At 43.0% G+C, this 27961-nt stretch overlaps 1 protein-coding gene across 1 annotated transcript; it reads left to right on the top strand.

Moving 5' to 3' along the window:
* The first annotated feature begins 564 nt into the window (after positions 1 to 564).
* LOC118838489 (zinc finger protein 420-like) lies at positions 565 to 27457 on the top strand. The gene is made up of 5 exons (XM_036745799.1): positions 565 to 643; positions 8747 to 8833; positions 14715 to 14841; positions 15320 to 15415; positions 24369 to 27457. The coding sequence occupies exons 2-5, from the start codon at positions 8801 to 8803 to the stop codon at positions 26690 to 26692; spliced, it is 2580 nt and encodes an 859-aa protein (XP_036601694.1). The 5' UTR covers positions 565 to 643; positions 8747 to 8800; the 3' UTR covers positions 26693 to 27457.
* The last annotated feature ends 504 nt before the right edge of the window (positions 27458 to 27961 follow it).

The following is a 27961-nucleotide window of genomic DNA, read 5'->3' as shown; positions in this document are numbered from 1 at the left end:
AATCTGAGTTGTCACCATCACCCCCCATTGTACAGATGGGGAAACTGAGGTCCAGAGAGGTTCAGTGACCCGCCCAAGGTCACATAGCATGTCAGCCTGAGGCAGAGGCAGGGCCTGAAGACCCATCCAGGGGCTCCAGGGCCCCCTCACTCTTCCACCTCCCAGGGCTCCCCGCCCCACAGCCTCCCCCAGGATTGGACTCGGGGTCTGGCTCTGCCGCCGACAGCCTGGGCCACCTAGGTCAAGCCCCCGGGCCTCAGTTTCTCCCTCCGTAATTGGAAGTGGGTGGCCTTGATGGTATGGTCTTCCTGGTTTGGATGGAGGACTTTGAGGAGTAAGGCCCACCCCTCCCGTCAGTCTCCCACCTGGCCCCTCCCTTTAGTCTTCCGGTCCCCTCCTCCTGTCAGTCCCCGCCCCGTAGCCCTCCAGCCCCGCCTCTTCCCTCCAACCATTGCAATCTCTCCCGGCCCCGCCCCCTTTCCCCTCTCTGGAGCGGAGCCCAAAGCATTCTGGTACTCGTAGTCTCGAATTTGTGTCTGCGCAGGCGCAGTTCGTACCCAGGCAGGCCCTTCCGTGGTTTTGTCGTAGGGCGGCTCCGAGGGGACGGTGAATGTGACCACAGCTCCCCTCCCCAGTGAGACGTGTGAGTGTGTGTAAGGGGCGTGGGGGGAGGGGCTCTGCGGGACCTCAGATGGGGGAGGGAGCAGAGGGAGGGGCTCTGCTAGGCTAGAGGTGGGGGAAGGGAATTGGGGGAGGGGCTCTGCAGGGCCGGGGATGGGGGAGGAGGGAAGGGCCTCAGCTGGACCAGAAATGGGGGAGGGGTGGGTGGAACTACTGGGGGGGGAGGGGCTGTGTACAGGAGATGGAAACTGAGGATGAGCCAGGGGTCCTCTAAAAATAGCATCAGTAATAGAGGGTGGGGAGCAAAGCTTAGGAGAACCGAAAGGGTTAATACTGCGATGATTTTTAGCCCCGTTAGGGAGTAGGGAAGGGTCAGAGAAGGAGCAGACTTAGAGCGGAGACCGTTCCCTTTGCTTCTGGACAGTGATCTTTCACCGGGACAAAGTTAAGTGGGGCGGCAGTAGGCAAGCTCCCCTCCCCTCGAGGGTGCCCTCCTCTGTGGGTGGGTTTTAGGTACCAAAGGCTCGGTCTATAGCTTGTATGGAGAGGCAGCTAGATGGCCCCAGGAATAGAGCGCTGGACCTGGAGACAGGAAGACCTGAGTTCAAATCCAGCCTCAGACATTTACTAGTGTGGGATCTTAGGCAAGTCACTTCAGTTCTGCCTGCCTCAGTTTCCTCACCTGTAAAAAGGGGGTGATAATGCACCTGCTTCCCAGAATGGGTGTGAGGATTAATTAAAATAACATTTGTAAAGTGCTTTGAAAATCTTTAAGCAATATATAAATGCTAACTATTACTACAAAATTTGTTCACATCCCCCCTCATGGGATGTGAGCAGGAGCCCATGTTCTTCCCTTTCTTTGTATCATCAGCACTTAGCACAGTGCCTGGCATGCTGTAGGTGCTTAATGAATGTTTGTTGACTAAGACCTAGCACAATCCGTAAAAAGTTCAAATCATCAGTCCTACATACTGAAAGAACTGCGAAATATCGTGAAGTGGCTGTCACGAATCTTTGGACGTTTGCAAAGAACAACGAATGATACAGATGTTTTTAACCTAGATTTTTGCGAAGCGTTTGGCAGATTTCCACCCTATTCTTGTGGAATAGTTGGAGAGATTAGAGTTAGATGATTATACAGTCGTGTCCGTTCCAAACGGGTCAAGTTTAAGAGTCTGATCTGATTAATGGTTGTATGTCATTTTGAGGGGTCTTCTTTTCCAGGGTACCCCCAGAGTGCCAGGGATCCTTGCATACTTTTGACTTTGTGCTGTTAACATTTTTATTAATATCTTCAGTTAAGGCAGAGGTAGCATTCTTACCAAATTTGCAAATGGGAAATGAGGGAGAGGGAATAAGTATTTACATAGGATCGACTCTGTGCCAGGCCCTGTGCTAAGGGCCTTTACAAATATCCCACTTGATCTTCACAACACAACAACCTTGCCAGGTGGATGCCGTCATTATTCCCGTTTTGTAGTTGAGGAAACGGAGGCAAGCAGAGGCTAAGGGACTTGTCTCCGGTCCCACAGCTCGTAAGTGTCCGGGGCAGAATTTGAGGTCAGGTGTTACTGACTCCAGGCCCACCCGTGGCACGTGGCTGAGACGGATGGCTAACGTGTTAGGCGACAGAATCAGTATCCAAAGTGACCTAGAGAGGCTGTACTAGATAGAGTAAGATGAATTTGTAGTGAAGAATGTAAAATCTTACACTCGGGTTCAATAAATTCACTTTACGAATCCATGAGAAAGCATGATTAGACAGCAGCATACGTGAAAAGATCCGAATGTTTAAGTGGCCTTTGTTACAAGTCAGCTCTGTGATCTGGCAGCCAAGAAACCCAAAGCAGTTTTGATCGGCACTAAGGTAAGCCCGATGTACGGACAGGCTTAGGAAGGTGACATTCCCTCCATGATCCACCCTGATATACTGTACCCTAGCCAGACTACATCTGATGTGTGTTCAGGAATTAAAGCTGGAAGGCTCCCCTGACATAATGTAGTCCTACCTTTACATGAACAAGAACATTTCGAAGATGGAAGGAACCTGGGAGGCCACATAGTTCAAACCTCTCCCGCCCCCAAAGGGAAAAAACCAACAGCTCTTTAAAACATTCAAGAAATGGTCTTCAGGCCTTTGTTTGAAGACAGTGAATGGATGAAGGTGGGGATCTACCACCACCTGACACAACCCATTCCACTTTGGGGCAGTTCTAATTGTTGGTTTTTCCTCACATCAAACTTAAATTTCTCCCTCTCTGTTTTTGGAGGGAGGCAACTTCTATCCATTATTCCTGGTCTTCTTGGGGCCAAAGGAGCAAATTTAATCCCCTATGCATATGACAACACAATATTTGATGAAAACTATTATTTGTTCTCCTGCATGTATTCCCTGCCCCTCCCTCCCCCATTTGTCATATGGTAGGAATTCAAGACTCTTCACTATGCTGTTTGTCTTTTTCTGGAAACCCTTCAGCTCTATCAATATTCTTTGTAAAAATGTGACACTGAGAAATTGATACAGCACTTCTGGTGTGATCTGACCAGAGCAGAATATAGTGAGAATACAACTTCCTTAATCCTGGTCACTGGGCTTCTCCTAATGACCCTCATTTTCTTATTCAAAAGAAAATATTAAAAAAAAACAGTTCAGCAAAAACTAGCCAACCTGTTTGACCATGTCTGACATCCTCATCCTCAAATTCCCCAAATGAAGGAGGTACATTTTCTCAACTCTTCTCTGGGACCAAGCTTGACCATTATAATTACCTAATATTCAGTTTCCTTTCTTTTCTTTCCTTTCTTCCTTCCTTCCTTTCTTCCTCCTTCCTTCTTTCCTTCCTTCTTTCCTTCCTTCCTTCCTTCCTTCCTTCCTTCCTTCCTTCCTTCCTTCCTTCCTTCTTTTCTTTCTTTCCTTCTGGAGGTTCTTTTACATTGTTGTTAGGCATGGCTTATAGTTGATGAAGCCATGTTGATTCTTTCATAGAACCAGAAGATCCTTTGGTGCTCATCTAATCCAATCTCATTTTATGAAAAATATAACTAAACCTCAGATAGGTTAAGGGGCTTGCTTAATGTTACATAGTTATTAAATGGAGGAACAGCATTGAACTGGGCCTTTTGACTTCAAATCCAAAGCAAAGGGAGAAGTTTTGGGTTGATAGAAGAACTTTGCAATTTCCCGAAGTCAGTCCAGCCAATGCTCTTGCTCCTGTCCAATGTGGGGACTAACTCACTGTCCGTTTACAGAATGTGTGCCCGAGACACATATAATGATTTATGAGCTCTATAGGTTGTCCCTTTGAACATCTCAAAGCCTAAACAATAAGCATTTTTTGTCCTTTTGGTTTTTCCTGCGGATGGTTGGGCCAAACCTTTTTGAGTGCTTGTTGATCTCATCTGAGAGGCTTTAGTGTTCTGGGGCTTTCTATAACTAGCAGTCCATCGACAAGCATTTATTAAGCACTTCCTCTGTGCAAAGCACTGTTCTAGGTATTAGGGATACAGAGGCAGAAGTGAAACAGTCCCTGCCTTCATCCAGAAACAGGAAAACCTGGAGAACTTCACCATCTGTAAGGAATCCCTCACTGCTCAGCCTCTGCCTGCTTCCATGGCTCACAGTTTACCATTGGACCTCTGAGTGTGAGTGTCCCCCAAGGCTCTCTCTTCGACTCTCCTGCCTTGGTGGAGTACATTGCAAACAAAGTTGATAAGCTGGTGAATGAAGGGAGATGGGAAGTGGAGGATTGTTGATTTAGCACTGCCAAGGCATTCAGAGGTGATCAAGTCCATCTCTCTTACTGGCTGCATTAAGAATCAGAAGCTGGGAGAGGTGGGCTTGTCTGAGGTCATGCAGCTCAGTGGTGGGGGCAGAATTTGAGTCCAGTCACCCTTACTCCAATTCCAGGCCTCTTTCCATTATACCGTGCTGCAAAAGATCAGGTCAAAGCTAGTAGACCAATTTGACTAGAATAGAGAGTATTTGAAGGGGGGAAGTGGTGTGAAGTAAGGTTGGAAAGGAAGGGGGCAGTCAAGTTGGGGATGGTCTTAAAGCCATGCTAAGGAGTTTATACATCAGTCTATAGGCAGTGGGGCCCTCATGAAGGTTTGGGAGCAGGGGAGTAACACAGTCCCTAGTTCTAATGTGCATTAGAAGATTATTTTGGGAGCTGTGTGAAGGTTGTACTGGATGGGAGGGACACTTCACACACAGCTCAGGCATACGGCTGTTACAGTGGACTGAGGAAGAGGGGATGAGGGGCTCATCAGAGTGGTGGCAGCCGGAGTAGAGTAGACCATGTAATGATGGAGCTGGTTCTGCAGGACTAGAGATTGAGTAAAGATGTGTTGGACTATTTAGAGCTATGCATAGTCCCAAAGGGCATAGTTTAATCCAGCAATACCACTACTAGGTCTACATCTCAAAGAAATCAAAGATTTCTATATGTACAAAAATATTTACAATGGCTCTTTTTGTGGTTGGCAAAGAATTGGAAATGGAGGGGAAGACCATCAAGTGAGGAATGGCTGAACATTGTGATGTGTGAATTGTGATAGAATACTGTTGTGCTAAAAGAAATGATAAGCTGGATGATTTCAGAAGAACCTGGGAAGATTTACATGAACTGATGCAAAGTGAAGTGAGCAGAACCAGGAGAACATTGTACACAGTAATAGCAATATTGTAACAATGATCAAATGTGAAAGACCTGGCTACTCTGATCAATACAGTGATCCAAGACAGTTCTAAAGGACACATGATGAAAAATGCTGTCCCCCTCCAGAGAGAGAACTGATGAACTCTGAGTGCAGATTGAAACAGACTTTTTTACTTTCTCTATTTTTCTTGCATTTTAAAATTTTTTGTGATATGGCTGATAGGAAAATATGTTTTGTATGACTTCACTTGCATAATGGGTGTCATACTGTTTGACTTCTCAGTGGGTTGGGGAGGGGTGGGAAAGAGAGAAGTTGGAACAAAATTTTTTTAAATGAATGTTAAAAAGGAATTAAGGCATTAAAAAAAAGCTGTATTTGGGAGAGAGAGGGAAGGGAGTTTGCAAGGCTGGAGTAGAAGGGAGAAGTGCTATATGTGAGAAATGGATCCCAGATTCCAGAGCTGGAGGGAGCCTTGAAGATCTTTTAGTCCAGCCCCTCATTTTACAGATAAGAAAATCGGAGCCTGAGCTCTGAGATGGATGAAAAGGCTGTGTGTAGGAGAGGGAAAGGGACAAGAGGCAGTGGGTATGGGAGAGGCAGAAGGGGAGGGCTTTGGGTAGGACTAGAGGAGAGGAGGGAAACTGGGGAGAGGAGATTCTATTTCACTCACAGTATAGGAAACATACGTTTGGGTAGGGAGATGCCAGGGGCTCAGGCTTGAGGTCTTTGCAAGATTACAGATGGTAGCAGGGGCTCTGTGTGTGTGTGTGTGTGTGTGTGTGTGTGTGTGTGTGTGTGTGTGTGTAAATACCTGGAAGAGAGCTCTTGCAACTGGGGATGGTGGAAAGTGTGTTAGGGTAGGGCCTTTGGAGGACCACAAGTTTGTGAAGTATGTGGGAGACAGAGAAAAGAGGAAGGAGCTTTGTAGAACTAGGGATGAGAAAAGGGTATGTCCCTGGAGCTGGAAGGTGGTTCTACAGGGTGTTGGGGTTGGATTCTGGAGGGAGGAATTGCATAATTGGGTCTAGTGAAAGAATGTAAGGGTGTGGAAGGGGGAGTGGGGGAGAGCTCTGTGGGAAGAGAGGTACTTTATTTGAAGACTAGATTATGGGAGACTAGGTATGGGAGAAGGGGATCCTTCAGGGTAGAAGTTTGGGGAAGGGGCTTGTGTGTGAGAGGGAAGAAGATGCTCTGTAGGTTTTCTTGTCCTGAGCCTGGCCAGAAGTGGGGAAAGGGGAGTGGAGAGGTAGGGGCCTTTATATGGATAGGGCACTGGACTTAGAGTCAGGAAGACCTGTGGTCAAATCTGGCCTCAGACACTAGCTCTATGACCATGGGCGAGTGACTTAACCTCTCTGTGCCTCAGTTCACTCATCTGTAAAACTAGGGAGTTGGATTTGATGGCTCCCAAGGTCTCTTCCACTTTTAAATCAATGATCCTAAGTGGGTATTTGAGAGAAGATGTAGGATTTACAGTCTTCTTATACCTTACTGCCTGCCACGTTCACTTCCATAAAGTGATACTGGCTTCCTTGCAGTTCCTTACACGAGATGCTCCATCTCCCTATGTCTGGATACTCTCCCTCCTCATCTCCATCTCCATGCCTTCCTTCAAGTCCTAGCTAAATCCCAACTTCTACAAGAAGCCTTTCCCAGTCCTCCTCAGTGCTAGCATCTCCCCCTGAGATTACTTCCAGTTCCTCCTGTCTAGATCTTGTTAGAGCAGAGTTCTTTGGATGTTGTCTCCCCTGTTAGACTGGGCACTCCTGGAGAGCAGAGACTGGTCTTTGTCCTTTTTTGTATTTCCAGAGCTCAGTTCAGAGCCTGGCACAGAGCTGGTACTTAAATGCTTCTTGGCTTGACTTGAAGAAGCAGGTGTGTGAGCGGACAGGAGGCCCTGCAGGGTGATAAGAGATTGAGCCAGAAGAGACCTCTTTTAGCCCAGTCTCTCATTTTATGGGATGCAGAGAAGCAAGGTGACTTGTGCAAAGTCACACAGGCATAAGCGGCCAAGTTGGGATTCAAACCCGGTCCTTTGAGCCTGGGCCATTGCTCATTTCACTGTGCCAAAGTGGGGCCCAGGAGAGCTGGGAGCCAGAAGGTCCAGGGAATGAAGCACACTCTTAAATAGCTATGGCCTACTATGGGCCAGGCCCTGCACTGAGCACTTTGCCAGTGTTATCTCCTGATCCTCCCAATAGCATCCTCAGAGGTAGATGCTATTATCTCCATTTTACAGTTGAGGAAACTGAGGCAAGCAGAGGTTAAGTGACTTGCCTAGGGTCTCACAACTAGTAAGTGTCTGCAGCCAGATTGGAACTTCTGTCATCCTGATTCCAGGCCCAGTGTGCCGCTCACTGCACCACCTAGCTGCCCATTTTAGATTTGGTGTGAGGAAAAACTTGGTAACCATGAGATCTGCCTTCAAGGCCCATTCCCAGGAGGACTTCCTCTCAGCCCCACCAACAGAAAGGGACATCTCCCTCAGGTTTCTTAAAATGCTTTGTCTTCGCCTCTCTCCGTCCCTCTCATAATCGTGTCAGTATCATGCTTTGTGTGCATAACTGTTTCCCTGAGGGACCCTGTGTGCTGTTTTTCAGTCTTGTATTCTTAGTGCTAAGCTCAGGTCCTTACCTTTAGTAGGTGCTCATAAAATGTGCTGATTTGAGTATGTCCATGCCAGTGCCTACTTGAGAGGGCTTGCATAGAATGCCAACTTGGTTCTGTGGCCATGATGGGGACTGAGACCAGCCTGGGTGTGTTGTCAGAAAAGAAGCCCGGGTATGGGTGTCTGACTGTGCCAGAGAAGATTGCTGAGTACGCCGCTCAGTGTGTTTAACTCAATGATAGCCTATTCCGGGAGCTCACGAGGTATCACGTAATGCTTGATGAGCGAGATTGGAGTGGACAGCCTAGTAGGATATGTAATGTTACTAATGCTAACTGACATTTATATAGTACTCCAAGACTGGAAAGTGCTTCAGACACATAGCTCATTCTTAGAAGGTGACCTCTGGATGAAGTAGATCACGTCTGTCTTTCCCACTATGGAGCATCATCACCGTAGATAGCGCCTCCTGGTCCAACAGCTGTCATCCTGGGAGGCTGGAAAGAGAATGGCAATGTTTTACATCATGAAACGAAAAGGTTACTGAGGCATAGGGAGATTTAGCTACAAATTCATTACCACAAAGCACAAGGGACTGAATTTAACCCGAGCATCCTGACTCCCAGTCTTGACCTTTATTCTTTGGAGCCTGCTTTGAGCATAGAAATAGAATGAGACCTTAGGCTTCCATGTGGTAGCAGTTTTCACTTACGTTAGGAACATGTGAGGTGTTTCTGGACTCCCTTTTCCTTCTCGCTCTCGAGGGCTCTACAGGGATCACACCCAGCTGGATTTTGGTGACTTTGGGAGCTTGAGGCAGCATTGATCTCTTATAATTCCTTTCTTTTCCCCCAGGTCTCCCTTCTTAAGACTGACCCTCCTTAAGAAAGGAGCATCAAAGAAAAGGAAATGACTTCTGGGTTCCTAACAGCCACGTCCCAGGTGAGTTAGAATTTTATCTCTTTCCTTAAAAGGAATCTCTTCCCAGTGTGGACACATTTCCATCCTTTGTCCTAGATGCTCTCTGACCGACTAAAGCCCCTGGTAGGGCCCTTGGCTCCAAAGATTCAGCCCACTCTGAGCAATGAGGTTGACATTGTAGAATTCGCTGATCGTTAGAGCTGGAAGGAACTGTTAACAATCATCAGGTTTAACCCTGCTCTTGTTGGATGCAAGAAATCAAAAGTCAGAGCCATCCAGGGATTTCCCCAGGTCGCCAGTAGCAGGACCAGCACTCCTCACGCTTTGACTGACCTGTGATTTGGCATTATTCCATCATCGTTGACCAGGAGAGCTTCCCCTCGCTTAATCCCTTCCCACTACGTTCCCTCCAATGTTACTCCACTGTTACTACAGTGTTACTCCACACAGACCTTGCCATCATTCACATAATCCTCACATTTGTTGTATTTGATAGGGCTGCAGTATGTCATCATGTATCACAGTCTGCCAAGCATTTGGACTGTTGTCAGTTTTATATTAAATCTTGTTTTGTTATAAACATCTTTGTATACATTTTTAAAAAAAATATTTCTTTGAGATATTTTCCCAATGATAGGATTATGTGGGTCCAAGGGTATGTGACTGATAAATGATCCAGTCTGACAGCGTGTACAACATTATCTCACCCTACATGTCAACAGCCTTTATATTCTAGATAGAAGACCTTTATCAGAGCTGTTTTCTACAAAGGGGTTTTCCCTCAATCAACTGCTCCTCAATGATGTAGCTTTACTGATTTTATTCATGAAGAGACTTTCAATTCCATATAATTAAAAGTATTCACTTTATGTCTCTGATCATGTCTGTCATTCTTTTAGTCAAATACGTTCCCACAGCCAGAGTTGTGCAAGGTGCCTCCTTCCCATCTGTTTTTTTATGATGTAATTTGCCATGTGGACTTCCTCTTCTCTCACTTACTTCTCCACCTGTGCTCTCTGACTTCCAGCCTCCTCCCCATGATGTGCTTCCTCTCCTCAGTCACCAGTGATCTCTTAAGTGCCATTTTGATTATCTGCAGTCAGTCCTCATCCTCCATGACCTCTCTGCAGCATCTGGTGCTGCTGCCTACCCTGTCCTCCTGTAAACTCTTTTATCCTCTTTGGGTTTCTGTGACATTGCTCCCCAGTTTCCTCCTATATGTCCGACCACTCCTTCTCAGAGACTCCCCTCTCAGTTTCTTTTGCTGGATGATCATTCAATCAACAGTCTTCAGTTAATCAACAGGCATTTACCAAATGCTTACTATGGGCCGGGCACCGAGCTAAGTACTGAAATAACAAGAAAGGCCTTGTCCCCAAGGAGCTTATGTGCTAATGGGAGAGACCATACGTAAATAAGTAAGTGTGTATGTACAAGATCTGTGTTGAAAGGGGCAGCGTGGTGCAGTGGGAAGAACATTGGATTTCAGGTCAGGAAGACCAGATCCTGCTTCAGGTACTTTCTGACTCTTTGGCCCTGGGCAAATCCATTAACCTCTCTGGGGCTTAGTCTCCTCATCTCTAAGCTTGTATGCATGACCTTTAATGAAATCTGTGGTTCTATGAGTGGGTACAAGGTAGATACAAGAGGGGAACCTTCTGTGGAAAGGCCTCCCATAGAAAGTAGCATTGGAGCTGAGGTATGAAGGAGGTCATTGCTTCTGAGAGGCAGAGGTAAGGAGGGGGGACCTTCCCAGCATGGGGAAGAGCTAGGGCAAAGACACAGAGATAATAAGTTACAGCAGGTTGGCCGGCAAGATAAAACATTGTAGAAGGCACTGAAGGGAGTGCAACCAGGAAGGGCCAGGCCTTAGAAAGCTTTAAATGTCAAACATCGCACTTGATTTCATCATCATGCTAAGAGGGAGCCCCTGGAATTCATAGAGTATGTGGGTGGCATGGTCAGACCTACACTTTGGCAGCTGTGCAGAGGATGGTTTTGAGTGGGAATAAACTTGAGTCTGGGTTCTGAAATGATCAGTATCATTTATTATTGATGCTACTTACAGTTAATTGGTTCTGCCCTGTAACAACCCAGGTTTCTTTATCTCTGAACTAACTTAGTTTAGAATTCAGCTGGCCTGTAATGGGTTAGGTTTTCTTGCTAATCACTATTCTATTGTCACCTCAAGGAATTTAGCTGACCTTGGGTGATGTGGCTTGCCATTGTGGAGTTGGAGCTCTTTACACTACCAAGCTTCAATCCTTCAAGGATGTCTGGTTTGCTTTCCAAAAAGTCTGGTCCGTTATCCTTAGACCTTGCAGCTGGACTCAAACAATGAACACTTCTTAGTCACAGAGGGGATGGAGAGAGTTGTTGCTAGCCCCTCATTACCACACTTGCAACCAATCATGTTGTTCCCCTCACCTCAGCTATGTAACTCATCATATCCTGAATGCCACGATGCCACCTACCTGGTATTGTTCTCTATGCTATGCTTATAAAAGTGAGTTGCATCTTTAGTTCTGGGTCTTTAGCATAAACTGAAGCAAGCCATTGACCCTTCTTATTCTCAGGTTACCAGCCCTGATAATAAAATGTTATCTTGCTTGGAGAAATGTGTGTCAGTTTACCTTTTTGTTAAATTTCACTCACAACAGGTCCAATTAGAAAGCTGTTGCAATAGCCTAAGTAAGAGATGATGAAGGCCTACTGTGTACAAAAATATTTAAATAACTGCTCTGTTGTGGCGACAAAGAATGGAAACTAAAGGAGAATCCATTGATTAGGGAATAGCTGAATAAATTATGGTATATTAATGTAATGGAATATTGTTGTGATGTAAGAAATGATAAAAGGGATGATTTCAGAGAAACCTAGGAAGACTTACATAACTGATGCAGAGCGAAGTGGGAGAACAGTTTAGACAATAGTAGTATCGTAAAGACAGACACCTTTGGAAGACTTTAGAACTCTGGTCAAGGCATGAACCTACCGTGATTCCAGAAGACCACTGATGATACACCTTCTGACAGGTGATGGACTCAGACCACGGATCAAGACATAGATTTTTTGGACATGGTCAGTGTGGAAATTTGTTTTGCTCAACTATGCCTATTTGTTATATGAGTTTTGTTTTTCTTTTTCCCCAATGTTGGGAGGAGGTGGGAAGAAGAGAAAATTGATTTGGAGATTTTTAAAAATAAAATTTAATAAGAAAATGGAGGAGAGATGGGCATGTTTGTAGGTAGCATGTGAAGAACCAACAGATAGGGGAAGGTTGAAGATTAGAGAGAATGGGAATAATACTGGGCACAATCAGTTGGAAAAGATGGGAGGGTGTGGAATTAAGGCTGCATAAAGGGAGGCTGGCTGTGGCAAAGAGAAGGGCCACCTCCATCAAAGATTGGAGTAAAAGAAGAGACAGTGGGGGATGATGTCAGAAGAATCTGAAATGAGAAGGAGCTCTCTTCAAATGTATTCCATTTATTTGTTGAAATACAAGTCAGGGTCCTGAGCAGAGAAGAGGGCAGGGGAGGGAGGGAGTGCTGTGAGAGGCTTGAGGAGAGAACAAACACTATGGTGAGTGGAATAGAGGATTATTTGGGGAGGAGTAGAAAGATCGCACTCCTGAAGTGTGGACCCACTTCTCTAACATAGATGCAAACCATCACTAACTGTGAGTCTATCCCCAAACTCGGCCCTGGCTCCTCCTTCTCTCTCTCTCTCTCTCTCTCTCTCTCTCTCTCTCTCTCTCTCTCTCTCTCTCTCTGTCTTTTCTTGAGGGGAGGGGAAGAGCATGTATTAAGCACCTGGTCGGCCCCTCGCTAAACACTTTGCAAATACTATCTCATCAACCCTGGGAAGGAGGTACTATTATTATCATCCCCATTTTACAGTTGGGGAAACCGAGGCAGAAAAAGATGAATTGACTTGTCCAGGGTTGCACAGTAGCATGTATTTGAGGCAGGTGTTGAAATCAGATCTTCCTGACTCTAGACCCAGCTCTCTATTCACTGTACCACCTAACTACTGCCTCCAACTGAACTTATTAGTTCCCATGAGTTTAATTATCATTTATGCAAATGATTAATATCTATATATCCAGGCCCATACTATCTCCTGAGCTTTAGCCCCACATCACCGGTTGCCTATTGGATTACCTGAACTAGATGCCCCATAGGCAATGGAAACTCACCATGTCCTAAAAAATCTCATTTACTTTCCCCTTTAAACCTACTCCTTTCCCAAATTTGCCTTTTTCTGTGGTGGGCCTGAGCTAGAGTTGTGGTTATGTGAGTGCAGAGGAAGGGATGTCTAGAAAGACGTGTTGTAAAGGTGGAAATGACAAGATTTGGCAATTTACCCAGAGGAGTTGGAGACTAGGAATCCTTGTACCAGTAGCTTATATCATATGGTTCATCAATACTAGACTTCTATGAAATGGGAAAAAGACCCACATGTATGAAAATATTTATAGCAGCTCTTTTGTGGTGGCCAAGAACTGGTAATTGAGGGGATGCCCATCAAGTGAGGAATTGCTGAACATTGTGATATGTGAATTGTGATAGAATACTATTGTGCTAAAAGAAATGATAAGCTAGATGATTTCAGAAAAACCTGGAAAGACTTACATGAACTGATGCTGAGTGAAGTGAGCAGAACCAGGAGAACATTGCACGCAGCAACAGTAACATTGGGCAATGACAAACTTTGATAAATTTAGCTCTTCTCAGCAATGCAAGAATCTAAGACAATTCCAAAGGACTCATAATGGAAAATGCTATCAACATCCAGAGAAAGAACTATGGAGTCTGAATGCAGAATGAAACATACTGCTTTCTTTCTCTCTCTCTTTTTTTGTTGTTTCTTCTTTCTCAAGGTTTTCCTCTTTGGTTCTAATTCTTCTTCACAACATGACTGATGTGTAAATGTGTTTAATATGATGGTACATGTACGGTTTTTATCAGATTGCATGCCACCGCAGGGGGGCGGGTAGGAGAGGGAGGGGGAGAAAATTTAGAACTCAAAATCTTATGGAAGTGAATGTTGAAAACTAAAAATAATTAATTTTTAAAAATACTAGACTTATGTTTGGATTCTGGATCTTGCTCATCTAATTTCTCCTATTGATCAACTTGGCTATTTTCTACCCAGTACCAAATAATTTTACTTATTACTGCTTTATTGTATCATTTCTTCTTTATGATTTCCTTTGAGGTTCTTTGCCTTTTTTTCCTCCAGATGACTGTTGTTATCATTTTGTCTAGTCCTATTCAGTTACTTTTTGGTAGTCTGATCAGTGTGGCATAAAATCTGCAAATTAGGTAGTGTCATCATTTTCATTTTAATTGAATTGCGCACTGGCTGCCCTAAATTGGTACTCCTAAAGCTTTGGTCTGACTACATCACTCCAGAAGCACAAAATCTTTAGTTTGTATTTAAAGTCTTACAAAGAGGAAAGCTGGAAGAGATGAATCCTTTACAGTCTGTCTCCAAACTCTATTTGCAGTCTTATTTCCCCTCATTCCTCCTCACGTTCTCTAAAAACCAACCAAAGCTGGCTGCTTACTGTTCCCCTTCCAAGACACTCCATCTCCCACCTCCATGCCTTTTCCATAGATTATCTAACATGCCCTTCCTTCGCAGGATGAAAATTCCTGGAGACCAGAGACAGTTTCATTTTTCTTGTTGTATGCCTTCTACAGGACCTAGTGTTTGGCCTAGAGTAGGTACTAACTAAATGCTGAGGGACTGATTGATTGCCCTTTCTATTTGGCTGGGAATCCTCAGGGCCTGAATACTGTGCACACCAGCCATCAAATATGCTTCCATCTTTACCTCTTCCTAACTCTTATGGGAGAATGGTCCTTAGATAAGAGATGTATGTTTGATGTTTCAGGAGTCAGTGACCTTCAACGATGTCTCTGTGGATTTCACCCAAGGGGAGTGGGGACAGCTGGACCTTGCCCAGAAGAACTTGTACAGAGATGTGATGCTAGAGAACTACAGGAACTTGGTCTCCCTAGGTAAGGAAGGCTTTCTCCCGGGATAAAGATGCTCTTGTATCTGTGCTTCCTAAAGGCTTTGAAGGTTTCTGATGTGGCAGGGCCTTAGAAATTCTTGATCCCTCTCTACTCCCTTTTTTCTTTTTACAACTAGAATTTGGCAGCCCCTATTTGCACAGTTCTACCTTCCCCAATCTCTCTCCTCCCTCCAGGTCAGGTTTTCTTTCCCAGATCCCAGTTCAGTTGGCTGAATGGTCCCCATATTTCTTAAAAGGAAGAGAGAGACAAAGTAAATTAATTTCATGATCCCAAATCTTCTCCATGACCCATTTAACCAGGTGTCCTAGAAATGCAAACAGCACATCCTTCACAGCTCCTTTGTTCCTACCCTTGACTCCTTTGATCGTTCCCTCTTTTCCCAGAGGAGGCAGGCTCTAGGATTGAATTATGATATGGCTTTCTGTCCCTACCACTCTCCCATCTCTTTCTCCGTGAGCAGGGCTTCAAGTTTTCAAACCAGAAGTCATCTGCAGGTTGGAGCGAGGGGAAGCACCATGGATACTGGATAGAGAAATCTCAACAGGCCCCTTTCCAGGTGAGTAAATGAAACAAGACTTGAGGGAGCCATTACAAACAAGATTTCATTTGGTCATTTAGGAGGAAATGCCTCTAAAATGGTGGGCAGAAAAAAAAAATGAAATAAAATGGTGGGCAGGGAGCACTTCTCAAAGCCCTCAAGCCTGCAGAGATAGGCAGAGACCTCATCGTGAATTCTTAGATGATTCTTTGTCCCCAGGTCTCTTTTTTGTCCCCATAAGCATGATTTCTCCCAACCCCCCAAACTCTTTCCTCATCCAGTCAGTCCCCTCCAATCTCTCCCTACATCCTTTCCTCTAGTCCTCAACAAAGAAGCATCCCATTTAGTTTCTTTTTTTAATATTTATTTTTTAACACTTATTTTAAAAAACTGAGTTCCAAATTCTTTCCCTCCCTTCTGCCCCTCTCACACCCATTGAAAAGGGAAGCAGTACAATGTCTGTTATACACATGAAGTCATGCAAAACATTTCCATGCTAGCCATGTTGTAAAGTAGAAGAATAATGATAAAAAGGAAGAAACATAAAGAAAGTGAAAAAAGTTTGCTTCGACCTGCATTCACTTCTCTCTCTGGAGGCAGGGTCCTTTGGAATTGTCTTGGATCATTGTGTTGATCAGAGTAGCCAAGTCTTTCTCAGTTGATCCTCGTTAAAACATTACTTTTGCTATGCAAAGTGTTCTCTTAATTCTGCTCACTTCACTGTGTATCAGCTCGTGTAAGTCTTCCAAGGTTTTTCTGAAGAAAGCATCCCGCTCATCATTTCTTGTAGCACAATAGCATTTCATCACAATCGAATACCACGCTCTGTTCAGCTGTTTCCCAATTGATGGGCGGTGATGACTGTCAAGAATAGTTTTCTCATGGTGCTGGGGCAGTCCTACTGACCATGACATTTTAAGAAGGAAATGGAGCCAGTGGGTAAAGCTTCTGAATTTGAGGGCTCTGACAGTGGGAAGAAAGGCAGCTGAGTAAAGGCTGCTTGTTGTTGCTGGTTATAGGAAGCAGGTCATTCATGTACAGAGAGCCAAGGATAACCCAGGACCAACCAATGTGCTCAGCTGGTGTTGAGACAATATTAAGAAATGTAGAGAGAAGCATCCAGTGTTGGGTAAACTTCCTGTGGAGGCCTTATAGGAGGATATGGAAAAGAGTTAACACAGTCTGAGAAGGTGAGGAGGGACTAGATAATCTGTCCCTAATGGCAGAAGTAGCCAAATCTGTGATTTTCTCAGGAGAAAGAACATTGGCTCCTGAATCGAGGACCTGAGTTCAAACCTCACCTCTGGCACTGTTCAACTTTGGTCAAGTTTTATCTCCACCCTGGGACTCAGTCTCCTCATGAGAGGAGGTTGGATTAGAGGCCTTTGAGGTGCCTTCCAGCTCTAGCTCTAGGATTGGTGATCTTACGATCCACTAAAGTATCAAACATTTGTTTTAAATGTAGTGCAGCATTATGAATGCAGAAGGAAAGGAAATTGTGAAGAGGAAAAGGCTAGTGTTACTAGTGGAAGAAGTCATCTCTGAGGACTAGATTGAGAGCAGAATGACTCCAGCTCACTAATTTTACAGATAAGGTCAAGAGAGGAGATATGTCTTAGCCCAAGATCATATGGGTGCTCTGGCTATTCCCTAGTACCGTCATGGTACATCAAGGCAATATCCTCAGATGGGAGGAAGGGATCAGGATCCCAAATGTTGGGGGAAGGAGTAGCTTTAGAAAGTAATGGGAACAGGGAAAAGGACTTGTATGTACAAAAATATTTTTGAGTGTTGTCCTCTCTTCTCTTTCCTCTGTGCAGTCCCCTTCCCCAACTCACATCTTTTCTTTGTTCAGTATATATAACATCTATAATCAAAGAATTCCTCCTGAATGTTATGTATTTGTTCATGTATTGGTTTCTTTCTTACTCTTTCCCATTCCTCTTTGTATCCTTATGTTGTCAGTTAAAATGACCTTGCTTCTAGGGGTTTGCCGAATGAGGCAAAGCCTTTATTTTTTAATCAAAGCCCAGCTGGTGAACCATACTAACATCTGGTATTCTGATGCTCCTTTTAAAATCCGATCTTTCAGTCCTTGAAGACAATTACAGATCTCGTCAACATACTGTCATTTTGTTAGCCTTGTTCTACCCTGAAGTTGACTCCCTTTACTGAGCCCATTCCCATATGATACAGGACCACTCCAGATCATAACCCTCTGATTTTTGCTTCAACTGAATTACACAACGAATTTCCTACTCAGATGTTTCTCCCCGCTTCTCTATATAGCTTCAGATCTTAACAACATTATTGTTTGGTCAATTATGGGTAATATTTGAATAAGTACTCTTATGGATTTAATTATTCAGTTTTATCTCATTGATTGAATACTAAATTCTCCCTCCTATCTTGCTCTCTTTAAGAATTACCTGAAGAATTATTCCTGGGCATATGTGGCTCACAGTCAGGTTTTTTGCTTGTATTAACCCTTGAAAATGTGTAGAATTTTAGAAGTATTTTATCTTAATTTAATATTTCTGCTTTAGCTGGCTAGAAGATTCTGGCCTGAAGTTCAGTTGCCTTTGACTTGTGAATCATGCTGCCACTTTTCAAATTGGAGTTCTTTGATAAGTGGTGGTGTTATTCTTGGCTACTTGTAAAATCTGTTTTGAAGCCCTGGAAGCTGGTAGCACTATGTATAGTCAATTGAATCTGATGTTTCTCAGAGAGTCTGGCAAGTTTCAATGATCTGTGTGGTCTTGCTATTTACTACTTTTATTATTTCTAGGAAATATTCTTGATCAGTTTCCTGAAAATGGAGGTTATATTGTTTCTTGCATCTTTCTGGTAGTCTTAGGGTCTCAGATTGTATCTCTGAACTCTGTCTTTCAATTATTTTGTAATTTTTTATTTATGTCTTTTGTTTTTACATTTATTTTATTTTTAACTATATTCCTTTCTTCTTTCCTACCCAGTGAGCCATCCCTTGTAACAAAGAATAAATAAGAAAGAGGGAAGAAAAGTAATTTAGCAAAACTAACAAACATGATTTGATATGGCGGTATATACAGTGTTCTACATCCATAGTCCCCTACAAAAGACAGAAATGTGCATATTCTCATCTCTTTGTTGGGATCCTGACATTTAGTTCTCCCCAGAGTTTTAAAGGCTTTTTCTAGTTTAATAATCCTGCCTCTTTTTCTATATTTTCTGCCACTTAGGAAGACTGGCCTTCGGACTTTAAATTTTATTTAACATTGTCTTTTATTCAAATTTTTGGATTTTCTCCATGTTATTGGCTGTTGTCAAATTGTTTTGTTCTGTTTTACTGATGATAGAGCTTTAGTTAGCCACCAGATCTTTCTTTATCGGTTTCATCAGATCTTTTGTTGACACCAAATTCATTCACTTAGCTGAAACTCTTCTCTCTGAGGTTACCAACAATCTCTTAATTCCCCAGTCAGATTTTATCCTTCTTGACTTCTCTGCAGCATTGAACACTTTGACCACCTCTTCCTTCTATGTGCTTTCTTCTCTGTCATCTTTTGTAACATTGCTCTTTCCTGATTCTCTTCCTACCTGTTTCATGACTGCTTCTCTTTCTTCTTTCCTGATTCATCATCATATCCCATCCCCTAACCATAGATGTGTACCAAGTCATCTTGTTTTTTCCCTTTGTAGGTGGCCTCATGACCATACTACCACCAAAACACTCCCCCACCCCACCTATAGGGTATCACTTCCTCTATGCAGATTAGTCCCAGATCTTTCTAGCCTTAATCCCTCCTAGCCTGCACTCTTTCATCAGCACCTGCCTACTAGACATTTCCAACTGGATATTTTGTAAACATATCAAATGCACCATTTCTAAAAAGGAACTCATTTTTCCCCATTAAGTCCACTTCTTTTTCAAACTTTCCCATTTTTATAAGGGTACCAACCATCCTTCCTATTAGGTTCCCAGTCAGAGAGTTACTTAATACACTTTTCTCTCACTCATATCCCACAGCCAGTGAAGTTCCAAGTCTTTTCCATTTTGCCTCCACAATATACATAGTGCCCATCCCCCTCTTTCCACTCACATAGGCACTGCCCCAGCTCAAGCCCTTGTTAACCCTTCCTCCCCCAGATCATTGCAACAGCTTCCTAATGGGACTTTTAGCTTCATGTTTCTCCTGTCCCTTTTCATTGGCCATCTCCTGAGTACTCCTCTTTTCATTCTCCCTCAGACGTCCCATGGCTCCTTCTCTTCCCACCTTCTCAATTGAAAACCTTGCCTCATATTTATTTCACTGAAAAGATTGAGTCCATTCACTAAGAGCACCCTCTTTTCTGCTGTATTTCATTTCACATTATTCAAGGCCTCTCACTGCTATCTCCTCCTTTACCCCATGTTACACGAAGACATGATGCTTTTCCTTGTTGAGGGAAACCCCTTTACATGTACAAATAATTCCATTCCATCCCATCTTCTCCAACAGATTGCCCCCTTTTGTCATTCCTTGTTGCTCAGTCATTTTTCAGTTGTGTCCAACTCTTCATGACCCCATTTGAGGTTTTCTTGGCAGAGATACTGGAGTGGTTTGCCGTTTCTTTCTCCAGCTCATTTTACAGTTGAGAAAGCTGAGGCAAACAGAGTTAAGTGACTTGCCCAGGGTGTTATAGCTAGTAAGTGTCTGGCTAGATTTGAATTTAGGAAGATGAGTGCCAGGCCTAGCACTCCATCTACTGCTCCATCTAGCCTCCACTACTTTTTCATTAATCTTTCCCTACTTCCTGTAAACATAACCATCTCCCTTATGCTCAAAAAGCCTTCACTTGATCCATCCATGTTAGCTATTATACCACATCTTTCCTTTTCATGTCTAAACTCCTTGAGAAGTCCATTCTACTTCTTTTCCTCTTACTCTGTTTTGAGCTCTCTGCATTCTGCCTTTCGAACTCATTCTGCTACTTTCAAAATTGCCAATGATCTCTTCGTCAACAAATCTAATGGCCTTCAACTCAGTCCTTACTTTTCTTGATCTCTCTGAAGCTGTTAATATGATAAACCACACTCTTTTCATGAATATTAATTTCTCTCTCATGACCCTATTCTCAGTTTTCTTCCTACTTATCTGACCATTTCTTATCCTTTGTCAGATCTTCATCCAGGTCATACTTGCTTACCTTGAGTGTCCCTAAAGGTTCTGTCCTGGGCACTCTTTTTTTCCTTTATTATTTTGTTTAGTGAGCTCATCAGCTTTCATGTATTTAATTATTATCTCTATGCAGATGATTCTCAGATCTTCTTGTCTAGCCCTAGTAACCTTGCTAACCCTTCTCCTAACTTCAATTCTTGCATCTCTAACTGCCTATTAAACATCTTGAACTTCTTAATAAATGTTTATTGATTGCCTTGCAAGCCCTCCTTTCTTTCTAACTTTCTTATTTCTGTTGAAGATACCAGTGTCCTTCCAGTCACCCATGCTCATCCACCTACATGCCATCCTCAACTCATCGTTCTCTGTCACCCCCATATACAAACTCTTTCAAAGTCTTATTGATTCTGCCTTCTTAATACCTCCCAAATATGCTCCCTTTGATCTTTTGATACTTCTGTGACCCTGGTTAAGGACCTCATACCTTGACTATTGCAATAAACTGCTGGTGGATGTCCTTGCATCAAGTATCTCCCCATCCCTGACTCAGCCATCAAATTGACCTTCCTAAAGTGCAAGTCTGACCACCCCCATTCAATCAACTCCAGTGGCTCCCTTTTACCTCTGGGATCAAATATAAAATCCTGTTTTGCTTTAAAGCCCTTCACAATCTTCCCCCTTCTTACCTTTCCAGTCTTCTTATACCCTACTCCCTTTTATATACTTTGTGATCCAGTTACACTGTCCTCCTTGCTGTTCCTTGCACACAGTGTTCCATCTCCCCACTCCAAGCATTTTCATTGGCTAACTTCTATTCCTAGAATTCTCCCCTACCACTTGCCTGTACTTCCTGATTTCCCTAGCTTCCTTCAGGTCCCAGCTAAAATCTCATATTCTGTAAGACTTTCCTGATTCCCCTTAATTCTAGTGCCTTCCCTCTGTTGACTAGCTCTAGTTTATTCTGTATATAACTTATGTGTATATAATTGTTTGCTTTTTGAGACTAAGAACTGTTTTTTACTTTTTGTAACCCCCATGCTTAGCACAGTATCTGGTACATCTAGGTGATTAATAAATGCTTGTTGACTTATTCTACTTCCGCCTCATATAGTTTATATAGAGCGCCACTCTGAGGGGCTGGGCATGTTGTTTGAATGCCAAATATACGCTTGCTTAAAAGACTATTCTATGGAAAACTCACTCAAGGCAAGCACTCGCATGATGGTTAGAAAAAATGATTTAAAGAAACTCTCAAGGTCTCTCTGAAGAACTTTGGAATCTATCTGTGACATGAGAAACATTGGCACAGGCCTGCCCAGCGTGGTGTGCCCACATCAAAAAAGGTGCTGTACTCTATGTGCAAAGCAGAATTGCAGAAGCTCAAAAAACATGAGATGAGCAGATTTAGAGACATCTCCATTCCAAATGTTCATATGAACTATTTGTGCCTGACCTGTGGTAGAGCATTCCAAGCTCATGTTGGGACTCTAACATAGTAATGGCATTTTGGTCCTCTTTGAGAACAAAAAACAACAATCACCAGCCACTAGCTTCCTTCCAAGATCAGTTTAAGATTACCCTTGGTTGTTAGTATCCACCTCCCCACAAAATTATTTCGTATTTACTTCATATGTGTATGTGTATGTGTATGTGTGTATATATATATATATATATATATATATATATATATATATATGTGTGTGTGTGTGTGTGTGTGTGTGTATGTAAAATGTATGTATATACATATATGTGCGCATACCATCTTCCCCAAATAGAATATAAACACCTTAAGGGACTATTTTGGTTTTTTACTTGTGTCTCTGTATTGGCAATCAAAATGGGCTCTTAGCACTTAATTCAACCAAGTGCCCTTGAAGAGTTTGGCCTTTATTTCCTTGATTAAATTAGGAGTCCTTGATGACCTCCTTGCCTCAAGGGAAAGCCTAGTTTACATGGGTTTGAGTGACATGTTTGTGACATCAGAGGCTTTTAGACCATGTGGGTTTAAGTCGCATTTTTTGTAACAATTTTAGGTCATGCGGGTGAGTTGCATGTGTGACTCACCCTTGACCCTGAAAAAGATATAAAACCAGGGGTTGGCTTTCCTTTTTCGGAGCTCTGACCCACAGCAGTAGTGATGAGCGTGACTCTGGGACAGCCATTGTTATGAGCTCCCTGGATGAACTCAGACTTTGGTAACTATGAATTGTATTTGGTCTGTCTGTCCATTTTTGTAATTTGTTTGTATTTGCTCTGAAGTTCAAGGTGCTGGCTTTTTTCCCTGAACTAAGTGAAGGGTATTTGTATGCTGGACTAAAGTAAGATTGTCTACCCCTTAACGTTGCTTTCCTTGGTAAAGCAGATCAGAAGAACCTAGGCTTGCAGTGTTCTGTGAGCTGGTTGTTGTTGGTTTTTCACACCCACAACAGCTGCTAGCCGGATTGTTGAAACAAATGGCTTAGTCGGCAGGATCTGCATTTTAAAAGGAAAGTATGGCATTTTGGGGTACTGGGGTGGCTGAATGTTTCCCAGTTTTTGGATTGCTCTTTGTACTTGGGGTAGCTATGGTTCTATGGAGCCCCAGGAGCAACAAAAGCCTGAAGGAAAACATGCTGGTTGAAGTTGGAGATAATCTGGGAGACAATCCCTCCTTCCCTCTCCTCGTGGTACTAGCATTCCGGAAGAGACAGGCTCAAGCAAAGGCTGTGGGAGAAAAAGCCCAGGCATTGGGGAGGGTTGGATGGCTGGAACAAGGGCTTGAGCTGATAAGCCTAGCTCCTAAGGACCGTGCTGAAAGGGTGAATGTTTTGAGATCATATTGTATGCGGAGTTTTGAAACAGGAGCAGAGAACAGCCTTTCTACAGACTTGAGAGAAAAATCAGAGAATGGCCTTTGTGCAGATTTGGCAGGAAGGGCTGGTGAGGAGAAAGAAGAAGCCGATGGCGGCTGCCAAAATATTGACCCAGACAGAGCAGAAGACTGCCTGCTTGGGAACTTTGGAAAGCTGAAAGCGCTGAGCTGCCTTGGAGCTGACTTTGGTGAGATCAGTGAAATGGTGGAGAAGACCTACATTCCAGCAGAAGCCAGGAGAGGCCAGCCAGAAGCCAGGCACGACCAGCCCAGCCCGAGTTGGAACCCAGGATCTTGGAATTCAGCCCTTGGGCAAGATGGAAACTTTGCAGCAAGGAGATGTGTGCCTTTTTGTGGCCTCCCCCTGGGCCTGTTTGGGACCCAGGAGGGAGGGGTGGATTTGTCTATGGTGGGGTAGGGGAAGTGCCTTGGACCACCCAGGGACCCCACCCTGTTGGCTTTATTGCCCAGCCTCCCCTCAGGACTTGGAAGCGGGGACTGGAACAGCATGGGGAGAACAGACCCCCCCCCAACAGAACTTTGTTTGGACTTTTTCTTTGAATTGGGCCACTACTGCTGTGGGTCAGAGCTCCGAAAAAGGAAAGCCAACCCCTGGTCTTATATCTTTTCCAGGGTCAAGGGTGAGTCACACATGCAACTCACCCGCATGACCTAAAATCGTCACAAAAAATGCGACTTAAACCCACGTAGTCTAAAAGCCTCTGATGTCACAAACATGTCACTCAAACCCATGTAAACTAGGCTTTCCCTTGAGGCAAGGAGGTCATCAAGGACTCCTAATTTAATCAAGGAAATAAAGGCCAAACTCTTCAAGGGCACTTGGTTGAATTAAGTGCTAAGAGCCCATTTTGATTGCCAATACAATCTCCAGTGCCTAGTGGGGTTCGTAAACATAAGAGGTATTTAGTATATATGCTCCTTGAATGAACTAGTTCATTTACATTCTTTTTTCTTTCAGATTGGCCAGAAACCAGGGAGACAATTCCAATGGAGAGCATTTATATGGAAGAATTATCCCAGGAAAGATTCATAAGGGATGATTCTTGGGACTTCAAACTTGACGAAACTTCCAAATGTGATGGCAGGTTCAAGAGGCAACAGGTCAACCAGGAAAGAGAGCTGAAGCAAATAATCACCCATAAGAACAATTCCAATAAGATGAGAAATCATGAATATGACAAATTTAGGAGAAATTCTAGTCACAGGTCAATCTCTGTTGTACAGTGGAGTAGTCCTACAGAAAAGATGATCCATAAATGTGACACATATGGAAATAGCTTCAAACAGTATTCAGATCTAGTTAAACATAATAGAATCTCAGGGAAGAAACTTTGGAAGAATAATGACTATAGTAAAACCTTCTGTTACCACTCAGATCTTATTCGCTATCATAGAATCCCTACTGGAGAGAAATCCTATACATATACTGAATATGGGAAAACTTTCCACCAAAAACGACACCTTACTCAATATAAGAGAATTCCTGCTGGAGAGAAACCATATAAATGCACTGAATGTGAAAAATCCTTCAGCAATAGCACATCCCTTATTTTGCATCAGAGAATTCATACTGGAGAGAAACCTTATGAATGTCTTGAATGTGGGAAAACTTTTAGCCGAAGTATGTACCTTACTAGACATCAGAGAATCCATACTAGGGAGAGACCCTATAAATGTAGCGAATGTGGAAAAGCCTTCAGTCAGATTATGTACCTTGCTCGGCATCAGAAAATTCATACTGGAGACAGACCCTATCAATGTAGTGAATGTGGAAAAGCCTTCAGCCAGATATTGTACCTAACTCGACATCAGAGAACTCACACTGGAGAGAGACCCTATCAATGTAATGAATGTGGAAAAGCCTTTAGCCAGATTATGTACCTTACCCGGCATCAGAGAATCCATACTGGAGAGAGACCCTATAAATGTAGTGAATGTGGAAAAGCCTTCAGCAACAGTTCATCTCTTATTGTACATCAGAGAATTCATACTGGAGAGAGACCCTATAAGTGTGATATATGTGAAAAGGCCTTCAGTCAAAGAGGACACCTTACTGAACATCAGAAAATTCATAATAGAGAAAAACCATACAAATGTACTGAATGTGGAAAAGCCTTTAGCCAAATTATGTACTTTAATCAGCATCAGAGAATTCATACTGGAGAGAAACCATATAAATGTAATGAATGTGGAAAGGCCTTCAGCAATAGCTCAACTTTTATTGTACATCATAGAATTCATACTGGAGAAAAACCTTATGAATGTCTTGAATGTGGAAAAGCCTTCAGCAAGTGCACAGGCCTTGTTCTTCATAAGAGAATTCATACTGGAGAGAAGCCCTATAAATGTAACGTATGTGAGAAAACTTTCAGCCGAAGGGGCCACCTCACAGAACATCAGAAAATTCATAATGGAGAGAAACCATATAAATGTAATGAATGTGGGAAGAGCTTTCGACAGAGAGGACACCTTACTGAACATCAGAGGACTCATACTGGAGAGAAACTCTATAAATGTAACGAATGTGGCAAAGCCTTCAGTAATAGTTCGCAACTTACTTTACATCACAGAATTCATACTGGAGAGAAGCCTTATAAATGCAGTGAATGTGGCAAAGCCTTCATTAACAGCTCATTCCTTACTCTGCATCAACGAATTCATACTGGAGAAAAACCATATAAATGTAATGAATGTGGTCAAGCCTTCCGTCATCCAGGAAACCTCACCGAACATCGGAAAATTCATACTGGAGAGAAACCCTATACATGCAGTGAATGTGGAAAATCCTTTAGTCGTAGTATGTACCTTACTCGACATCAGAGAGTCCATACTGGGGAGAAATGCTATAAATGTAATATGTGTAATAGAGCCTTCCAAAACAGCTCTTCCCTCACTCTCCATCAGAGAATTCATAGTGGAGATAAACCCTACAAATGTTTTGAATGTGGAAAAGCTTTCAGCCAGGGACTGTACCTTACTCGACATCAGAGAATTCATACTGGGGAAAAACCTTATAAATGTGATGAATGTGGTAAGGCCTTCAATCAGTCTGCAGGTCTTATTCAACACCAGATAGTTCATACAGTAGACAAACCCTATAAATGTGATGAATGTGGAAAAACCTTCAGTCGTCAAGGGAGTGTCATCCAACATCAAAGAATTCATACTGGAGAAAAACCCTATATATGTGGTGAATGTGGAAAAGCCTTCTCCCATAGCTCATCCCTTGCTGTACATCAGAGAATTCATACTGGTGAGAAATCCTATGAATATAATGAATAGTTCATCACTTTTTTGTTGCTTCATTTCCCTCTCCCACGCCCCAAATAAACAACTGGAAACAACTTAAATACCCAGTAATTGGGTAATGACTGAATGCTGACATATCAATATAATGGGATAATGACTCACAGAATTTCAGAGTCGAAAGGAGCCTCAGTAGTCATCTATTTCAACAACCCTGAAAAGGTCATCCATCATTTCCTTAGAGACTTCCAAAGATGGGAAACCCACTTACTTCCTGAGGCAGCCCATTCCACTACGTCATAGTTCTAGTAGTTAGGAATTTTTAAATTTTTATTAAGCTTAAATTTGCATTTTTGCAACTTCCTCCCATTGCTCCTAGTTCTACCTTTTGGGGTCTAGCAACAGAACATATGTAATACCTCTTCCATAGTCCTTCAGATACTTGAAGATGTCTGTCATGTGCCCCCTAAGTCTCCTCTACTCCAGGTCAGATACCTGCCCTGCCTTGCTTCATTCAGTCCTTATATGGCATGAACTTAGAACCTTTTGTCATCCTGGGTGACCTCTTTCTGCTCACCAGATTATCAGTGTCCTTCCTAAAACTGTGGTACCAAGAATTGAATACAGTAATTTAGATGTGGTCTGGCTGTGGCAGAGCATAACAAGACTTACCTCCTTATTCTTGAAAGCTAGGCCTTTTCTTTAGCTTTTTGGCTGCTATATCGCACTATTGACTCATATTGAGTCAACTAAAATTCCCCAGATATTTTTCAGAGAAACTGCTGTGTAAATATTCTTCCCTCATTTTGTACTTATGAAGTAATTTTTTTTAACCCAAGACTTGGTAGTTGTCTTATAAATATCATCTTATTAGATTCAATCCAATATCCTCACTGGCCAAGATATCTTGAATCATATCATCTATTGTGTTTGCTATCCCTCCTGGATTTATATCATCTGTACATTTGATAAGCATGTCTTTTTATCGAAGCCATTTATAAAAATGTTAAACAGTATAAGGCCATGCACAACACCTGGGAAGTGGGGGACCCATACTGTAGACCAAGTTGATATCAAACCACTAATGGATCACATCCTATAGCACTGCTCCTGTTTTCCAGAATCTTTCAAAAGTGACTGACAAGTGACTCAACAGACACGTCAGTTCTTCCAGTACTTGATAATGATTTGAGCCAGTTGCCTTGAACAGATCATGGACTGCTAGATGCTCTGATTATCTCCATTCCTTGGTTTGCCCACTCCTTAGTATCCATTTTCATATGTCATCTCCAATCCACTGGTCAT

Source organism: Trichosurus vulpecula, chromosome 2 (genome assembly GCF_011100635.1).
Source record: "Trichosurus vulpecula isolate mTriVul1 chromosome 2, mTriVul1.pri, whole genome shotgun sequence".
Lineage (NCBI taxonomy): Eukaryota > Metazoa > Chordata > Mammalia > Diprotodontia > Phalangeridae > Trichosurus > Trichosurus vulpecula.
The sequence above is the reverse complement of the archived record's forward strand: the minus strand, read 5'-3'. Positions and strand labels throughout refer to the sequence as shown.

What these genes read in the sequence shown, in the direction of transcription:
- LOC118838489 (XM_036745799.1), top strand. Translation starts at nt 8,801, where the DNA reads ATGACTTCTGGGTTCCTAACAGCCACGTCCCAG. An exon ending in TCCTAACAGCCACGTCCCAG is followed by an intron (nt 8,834 to 14,714) that starts GTGAGTTAGAAT and finishes TTGATGTTTCAG; the next exon opens with GAGTCAGTGACCTTCAACGA. An exon ending in CAGGAACTTGGTCTCCCTAG is followed by an intron (nt 14,842 to 15,319) that starts GTAAGGAAGGCT and finishes CTCCGTGAGCAG; the next exon opens with GGCTTCAAGTTTTCAAACCA.